The sequence below is a fragment of the Ceraceosorus guamensis genome, assembly GCF_003144195.1.
Source record: "Ceraceosorus guamensis strain MCA 4658 unplaced genomic scaffold IE81scaffold_102, whole genome shotgun sequence".
Lineage (NCBI taxonomy): Eukaryota > Fungi > Basidiomycota > Exobasidiomycetes > Ceraceosorales > Ceraceosoraceae > Ceraceosorus > Ceraceosorus guamensis.
Genome location: NW_020290097.1, coordinates 43,005 through 51,216, shown reverse-complemented (window position 1 = coordinate 51,216; position 8,212 = coordinate 43,005). Strand labels below are relative to the sequence as shown.

Sequence of the window (8,212 nt, the reverse complement as noted above, 5' to 3'; positions counted from 1 at the left end):
GGAGGAGGAGGAGGAGGAGGAGGAGCAAGTCATTCCACCTTCGCCTTCTCCCCATACATCGCGCATCATGGATTGTAGCCAAGCCCAGTTCTGCGCTGGAGGATTGCGCTCGACGCTGCATGCCCAATCGAGGTGCCCCCTTGTCAAATGAAAGAATGAGACAACACAGCAGACGTGTCGATGATGGCGAGCCGCGTACAAGCCCCTACCTTGCCGCGCATCAGCACCACTCTGGCAAGCGCACGTTTGCAGAAAACGTACAGGCAAGTCGATCTGAGCGCATTGATTCGAAGTATTTGAACGGCCATGCGTGAAGCACCTGCAGGAGTGGTGGGCGCACCCGCACCCGCACCCGCACCCGCCATTTGCTATTGCCTTGGCAGCTCGCTCAATCCTTCTTGAGCTCCTTTCTGAGAACCAACGTAGCGCCTTCCACTTGATCATCCTCTCCTCCCGTAGCCTCGACCGCTCCGTTGAGCTGTACTGAAGCAGCACCATCGCTGGCCGCCTCCGCCGGATTCCTCACCACAAACATTTCCAATCCGTCTCCCACTTCGATCTGACGCTCCGTGGCCGAGGTGAAGCTGTCCATAACGATGCGCAGCACGTCTGGGAGCGCCATGGTGCCAGGCTCGGGCAGAGGACGAGTGGGCGTGGAGAGTTGATTCTTGAACATGATCTTGGGGGAAAAGCATTGGACATTATGAAAGGCATCGTCAGGTGGCTGTCTGGCGGGCCGGAATGACGAGCATTGCAAACGCGCAAAACTTTCTCACCTGGCTGTCCAAAAAGGGTTGCAAAAGGCTCTGAGCAGCACCGGCAGCTCTGCAAAATTCCCTCTCGTAGCTTCCCACCGGATCGAAAGAGTACACTGCACCCTTTCCCTCCTCGTCCAGTCCTCCAAGGATGTTGTAGACGTAGTAAGGGAAAAAGCGTTTTCCGTACAGCATGGTGCTGATCAACCTGGCGATGGACGCTAGAGGCATGGAAGAACCGTGTGCGTGCCTGTACATCTCCAACCTCTGCTTGATACGTGATACGAGGGCATCGGCATCGGCGCTGAAGCCATTCGTAGCGAGCGTCGCCTTGTCCGTCCTGCGCGCAAAAGGGCAGTGGGGGGGAATCAAATACAAGCGTCAGTGCACGCTCGACGCGCACGCTCCCATCTATCTTCTTGCCCCTTACGCATTGCCCATCACCGAGCAAACAGCGCAGCGCAGCGCATTCATCGCCAAGCCAGAAAAGCCCCACTCACAATCTGAAAACCTTGGGCTTGTACCTAGTCATGATGTTGTACCCCTCGCTCTGTCTCGTATCGCCCGCAACCACGCAAAAGTCCTTGCCAGCAATGGCGAGAATGCTACCTCCATTATCGGTATAAGGGCTGAAAGCTCTCTGTTGAGGTCCATGAGCATTCGGAGCCATCTGGCTCTCGGCGGCTAGAGAGGCATTGCGCTGCAAGTGAGCAGATGCGGCCGAGGGACCAAAGCTGATCATGATGGACGGTGGCAGGGCAGAGCTGGGTCTTGTGAGGAGTGGACTCGGGCGAGAGATGGGCTTTCTGCTGTCGCGGATGCGAAGTGGCCAGCAAGGAGTAACGAAGGATTGGATGAGGAAGTGATCTGTGGCGGAGCGCTGTGCTGTGCTGTGCTGTGCTGGCCAAATGTGTGTGGGATGTGAACAGCAGTCGAAGATTGTAGGAAGGAAAACACATGCGATGCGTGGCTACATATGCGATCGCAAGAGAGCGAGCTTGGACCGACCTCTGAACCCAGTGAGTCGTGAGCGTGCCCCTTCATCTAACGCGCACGCGCGTGGCTCGTGCGTCAAGGTCACGCGCGTGCGGCACAGCAGCAGCGCTGAAGAATCGTGAATTACGAACAATCAACAACTGCTTGCTGCTGCTGCCTCTCGAAAGGCTGACGCGGCCGGCCGACAGCGTGAGTGCCGCGCGCGCAGGAGCAGGGCAAAGAGGAGTCAAATGTAATCTTGAGCTTTGAATCTTGATGAGTTGGAGATTTTCCTGGCACGCTTTTTGCAGATCTATGTAAAGAAAAATTCTATTCGATCTGCAAACGCGATGCTAGTAAGTAGTCAAGAGTGATACAATCATTGAATGATGAGTGCTTTGTGGCTGTGCCGTCCAAGGCATCCATCCCCCATTCCGATCATGAGCCGGCGGGATCGGCCCAAATCGCTTCACTGGTGACTGATTCACGATTGCTTCTGCGAATCTGCGCAATTCCGACAAGCTTTCTCAACGAAATCGTGAGATTCTCGAGAGGGAAGAATTGGATACCAATGACGAAGCCGAAGAAAAGGTATATGCAGCTGGGAGCCTGCAGGTAGCATCAAAAGCTCCACTTCAGGTCCTCCCATGTTTGGGGGAATTGTGCGCACACCTCTTGAGTTCGGCACGGCACGCCACCACTCAGCAAATGCCCCCCCTTCCCACTCCTGTGCGACCGTACATGGCTCCCACTCTCGCTTGTGAACCTCATGATTGTGCTCATCTCATCACATTTCTCGCACGTACACAATGACGCACGCGATGGACCCGACCCGATCGGCCCCCATTCGCGCACTCTTCTTCCTCCTTTCTTCAATTGGCCGATCCTCTTCCGATAGCTCTGACGCTCTTTCCCCCATCGGGCAATTCAGGCAAAGGCGACACGTTCCTCGCATCGTCCTTGTGCGCAGGTCGTTCGAGGAACCCAGCAGCGACGAGCCAAGCGAGGTAGATGCCTACCAGCTGCTGCGTCACCCCCATCACCGTTCCCGCCGATGCTCCTTCCTGCACAGCGTCCAGCAGCGTGCGCGTGTGCGCATCGTCCAGCTCTGCCGATTTGGTGGAAGTGGGCAGATCATCCAGCACTAGAATAGGCGAGAAGGGGAGGGCGAGGAGGGGGGCAAAGCCCTCGCATTCGCGTCAGGAGGTTGTGGCATGCATCGAACGCCACGCAGCAGAGGTTTCTCCCTCATTCACAACTCACCAAAATGCAGCAAGGGAAAGAGCGCATTGGCTTCCGTGCTCTGCAACTCTGCGCCTTTCGTCTCTTTCGGGGCAGACTTGAGCACATGCTCCTCCAAAGCCGATCTCCACTCTACATAATCCACCTTTTGCGCGTCCCAACCGTACGTGTGCAGAGCGCCCAGCAGTTCGTTGAACCTGATGGTAGGGCGTCCCGTGGCATGGTAAACCCTAGCGCTCGTTCCGGGCACATCGCCTTCTTCCTTTGCCGTAGCGATGCAAGCAAGCGCAGTGATCCTGGCCACATGGTCCACAGGCACCATGTTGATGGCGTTGTGCATATCCGGTATCAATCCCAACTGCACGCTTCCCTTGACCAATCTCCAGATGAAGTCGTCCGTATTGGTCACCGCGCTCCTGCTATCTCCCACCACGTAGCCGGGTCGAACGATGCTGGCCCGCAATCCGCGAGAGGCGCATGCCATTACCAGCTTTTCCGACACCCACTTGGACTGACCGTAGCCCGTGCCCAACCCTTGCGCGCTGCCCGACAAATCATCCGTCTCCGGCACACCGTTCAGCGCAGCCCCACCCGAAGCCTTGTCCGCTTCGCTCGCAGAGCGCTGCTGAATGATAGAGTCCGAGAGGTGCACGTAGTGATCCGTATCCAGCGCGGATGTGGACGAGACGAAGGTGAGGGTTTTGGGCTTGCCCGTGGCGCACAGCATGATGGCGCACACTGTGGAGAGGACGTTAGCAGCTCGGAGGCGAGAATACGGGTAGACCCAGTGCACCTGAAAAGGGGTTGTGAGTTGAATAGGTAAGATTCAGACTCGCACGCTCCAATACGGTAGCAGCGCAGCGAACACTCCGCTCGACTTACCAGCGCTCCATTGTGCACAACAGCATCGACCTCTTGGGCCAATCTGACCCATTCCTGCTTCTGCAGGCCCAATCTCTCCTTCTCCAAGTCTCCCACCACCACCTCCAATCGACCCTGCTCCACCCACTCCTCATTCCAAGCCGATCGCGCCAATCCTCCTTCCCTAAGTCTCTGCAGACCTTCTTGTGCGCTCCTGGCCCTCACGTGAGCAATGACCCTCTGCACCGCTTCTCTGCGCATCTCCAGCAAGTCCCTGAGCACAAAGGCGCCCAAAAAGCCCGTCGCGCCGGTGAGCATCACGGTGCTTTTCTTGGCGCCGTGCACTGCCTGGGCAATGTTGGACAGCGTTCCCGATCCCACAAAAGATTCCGGCAATGCTCGAAGCAGCGGCTCCACATCCGCCGCGTAGTCCTCGTCGTAATTGGCGGGCGCGGACCCGGCATTCCTAGGCGTGCTCTTCGATGTGGCCGGTTCGGCCGCAGAAGTTGCGGGCGCGGGAACATGTCCCAAGTTGAGGTCCGCATCTCTCAAGCGGTCCACCTCCCTCGCCAGTCCCTCGATGGTCGGATTGTCAAAGACCACTCCAAGTGGTACAGGAACGACAAACTGTTTGCGCATGTTGAATACCAGGCGCGTAGCCAGGATAGAGTGACCTCCAAGGTCGAAGAAGGACTCGTTCAGCGGCAATGGTTGAGGAGCAGATGGCAATAGTGCCGAAAAGAGCTCCTCCATGGCGCTCTCCGTCGGTGTGTGAGTCCTTGCAGAGGAATCCTTCGACGAGGGACCCGAAGCAGTCGCAAAAGCTTCAACGCCGCTAGCTAGTGGGGCGCTGCGTGGTGCAGCGGAAAGGGCTGCAGAAGCCAGTGCGGTATCGGGAAAGGGCAGAGCAGGCTTGTCGATCTTGCCATTAGGGTTCAGAGGCAGTCTAGCCAACGGAACAAACAAAGTGGGAATGCTATAAGCAGGCAATTTCTTCTTCAGATGATCTCTGATATCCTTGATGAGACGCCTGTGCCTGCGCATGCCGCGCACAAGCGTAGCGTTCGTACTGTTGTCCTTTTCCCGTTTCGACTCTGCGTTGGCCTCGTCTGCACTCGTGCCTTCTTCCATCTGAGCCGCACCCGGTCCAGGCACAAAGTAAGACACCAGCACCTTTTCCTCGTCCTTGTCTCTTCTGACCAGAGTGACATTCTCCCGAACATGGGCATGTCTAGAGAGGTGCGTGTCGATCTCTCCCAATTCTATTCTGAAGCCTCGAATCTTGACCTGATCGTCGGCTCTGCCCGTGCACTCCACCGTGCCATCAGGCAAGTACCTTCCCAGATCCCCAGTCCTGTACATCCTATCCCTCACGCCTTTCCAAAATTGCGCCTCGGATTTGCCCTGCAAGCTATCCTCAAACCTCGCATCCGGCGCCAAAAAGTTGGGCACAAACTTTTCCGCCGTCACTTCTGGCGGTCCGAGGTAGCCTTCGGAAAGGCCTCCTGAGCGCACATAGATCTCGCCCACTTCTCCCACGGCACAAGTGGCCGTGCGTTCGTTCCTATTGACCACCAGCAGCTGCACATCGATCATGCCCTGTCCTGCGGGCATGATGTCCTTTTGCGTAGCCAAAAACGTCGGCCTCTCCGACACGGGCGGAATGGCAAAGTAGGAGACGGCGCGCTGCGTCTCCGTCGTGCCGTACATGTTGATGATGCGCACATTCTTCGCTAGAGCTTGCAACCTCGTGCAATCCCTCTTGGTGAGCACATCACCCACAAAGAATGCGTTGCGCAGTTCCGGAATCTTGGCGATGGCTTGCGCAGAGAGAAGCTGACCCATGGCTGGTGTGAGGTGGGTCACGGTGGCTTTGGTCGCAGCCATCCACTCGGCCAGCCTACCGGGCGTGCCGATGTCGTCAGCCGTGGGCACGTGCAGCTCGGCGCCAAAGAAGAGAGGGGTGAAAATGTCTCGCTGAATGGGATCGTGGGCGATGCCGCTGAGCATGGTGAATCGAGAATTGGCATCGAGTTGAAAAGTCTGGCCCATCCAAGGGAAGAAGTGAGTCAGACTGTGATGTCTTCCTCGAACCCCTTTGGGGATGCCCGTAGATCCAGAAGTGAAGCTGAGCGTGCCGATGCTGTCGGGGCCCAAAAGCACTCTAGTGCTCTGTGCGGCCGATTTCTGCGCCGTTTCGAGCACGTCCGCCTCGTCGTCCTGCTTGGCACCGCCTTGAACGCCAAGCTCTCCGGGGGTTTCGCCATCGATCAACGTAAGCGCCGGCACCTCCACCTTCAAGTCCAGCTCGTCCTGAATGCATTTGCGAACGCTGGGATGTAGAGTTCCCGCTTTCTCCAAAACGACGAGCGCGCGAGGCTTGGCTACTTGAAGGTAGATGATCTGTCTGCTTGGAGGGTAGGCTGGATCGATGACGCTAAACGTTCCACCGGCCTTGAGCGTGCCGAGGACCGCCACGACGAGATCAGCGCTTCTGTGCGCATACACTGTCACCACATCCTCCCTCTGCAGCCCATTCGCCAACAGATGGTGGGCCAGCACATTGGAAGCACGGTCGAGCGCGCCGTAGCTGATCTCTCGCGTGATGCTAGCGGGCGCAGGCAGCTCCATGCTGTTGGGATCGCCAGGCAGACTTTCGATGATGGCCCTCCTTTGTGGATTAGCAGCAGCGTTTCGCTCAAAGATGGAGGTGATGGAACCTTGAAAACCGCAAAAGTCCAGCTCTTTGCGAGGGTCGGGCAGGATCGCATCTTCGGCATGCGTGCGGAGACCGATGCTGCCGATGGGTCGATTGGCATTGATGGCTGCTGCTAGGACGACGTGGGACAGGTGTGCGAGCAGAAGCTGCATCCTGGCCGAAGAGAAGAGGAGCGCATTGTAAGAAGCGTGCAGGGAGATGGCAGGCACGATTGGCTGTCTAAAGTTGGCTGCTTGAGGCGTGGAAGGCGTGCTCGCTGCACCGCTTGCTCCGTTCCTGAGCGTATCGATGCTAGAAGAGAGTGAGGAAGCGTTGCCTGACAGGTCATCGAGCTTCGTGCCGGGCTTTGTGAGGAAGAGGGTGAGGTCCGTGGTGAGGCTTGTGCTCTGCAAGAAGCTCCTTTCCCTTCCTCCCAGCTCATCAAAGAACCTGACACGAAAGACGGGAGCGCTGGGAGCAGCGGCGGCGGCGGCCGATGCGCTCTTTTCCGATTCCAGCCTGGCCACTATATCTTCGTATGGCGCATTGTCCGAGGCTGCTTCGGCTTCCACCGCTTGCACCCGCTTCACGACCTGCAAGAAGGGATCGCCAGCCTCGATTGGGATTCTGAGGATGAGCGGCGAGCCATCGATGGGCGAGGAAGAACCCAGCAGCAGATCCGTGTCGCCCGTGTAGCGATGCAGCAGCACAGCGAAGGCTGCGAGCAGCAAGTGAAAGGGCGTAGGCGTGCTAGAGTGCGCATTAGCAGCCTGATCACCATCTCGCTCCTCCTGCGCCTCATCGTCGCCGTCGTCATCATCATCATCATCATCCGAGCTATCGTCCTGCTGCGCACCATCCAACGAGCAGTGCAGCGTCAATCGAACGAGAGCATTGCGAACCTTGGCAGACAAGTTGCTGGAGCTGATGGCTTGCACGACTTGGGAGGAGGATGGACGTGGGTAGTCTGTTGGCAAGGCGATGGAAGGCAGGGATTGCAAGCGATCGCGCCATCGATCAAGTCTGGCTGACGCATCTGCATCTGCTGCTGCTGCTGCTGCCTCTGTCATCTCGACTGCTCGATTTTGCGATGCCGACGACGTTCGCTGAAGTGATTCTCTCCTGTCCGATCCAATATGATCTGCTGTCCTCGCTCGTGCTGCTGCTGCTGCTGCTGTGTCGATAGGAATGGACTGTGACTCGGGAGTCTGGAGGAAGTGGAGGCAAAGGTCAAGTCAAAATCGATGGATGAATCTTGAATGTCGTAGGCACAAGCGTCGCATCCGATGATTCGAGTCAAAGTCATCGGCCAAGCTGGGCGGCTGCATACGCATACAGTATACGCATTCAGCACTGTGACTGATTGCATCGATATAGGTGCTCCAGAAGAAATCCTCATCAGCAACAAGCAAAATTCAAAAATTCAAGATGGATTAGCTGTTCTCGTGACTCGTGACTCGTGACTCGTGACTCGCAGTCAAGATTCTGATTGCACAGCGCAGCGTGACGCGCGCCTTTCCTTGTAATAATCAATTTGAATCATCTCCGCGGAGCAGCGCGGAACTGGACCCAAAGCCACGTGGTGAAGCACAGACCACACGCGGGCCCTGCGACATACCCAGACCGCCCGCGCGTGCAGCTCGACATCATTGCAGCATCAGGCCAGACAGGCAGCGTGGCC

General features: G+C 57.2%; 2 protein-coding genes across 2 annotated transcripts; both read right to left on the bottom strand.

Moving 5' to 3' along the window:
• Positions 1-388: 388 nt before the first annotated feature.
• Positions 389-1,425, bottom strand: IE81DRAFT_294538 (N-terminal nucleophile aminohydrolase; the record flags this gene model as incomplete). The annotated part of the gene is made up of 3 exons (XM_025512057.1): positions 389-679; positions 777-1,095; positions 1,256-1,425. 3 exons carry the CDS (start codon positions 1,423-1,425, stop codon positions 389-391), a joined length of 780 nt encoding a protein of 259 aa, XP_025366823.1.
• Positions 1,426-2,236: 811 nt separating this feature from the next.
• IE81DRAFT_326317 (large subunit of L-aminoadipate-semialdehyde dehydrogenase) lies at positions 2,237-7,902 on the bottom strand. The gene is made up of 3 exons (XM_025514788.1): positions 3,855-7,902; positions 2,994-3,765; positions 2,237-2,874 (listed from the first exon to the last, which is right to left on the bottom strand). Exons 1-3 carry the CDS (start codon positions 7,599-7,601, stop codon positions 2,603-2,605), a joined length of 4,791 nt encoding a protein of 1,596 aa, XP_025366822.1. The 5' UTR covers positions 7,602-7,902; the 3' UTR covers positions 2,237-2,602.
• Positions 7,903-8,212: the final 310 nt, after the last annotated feature.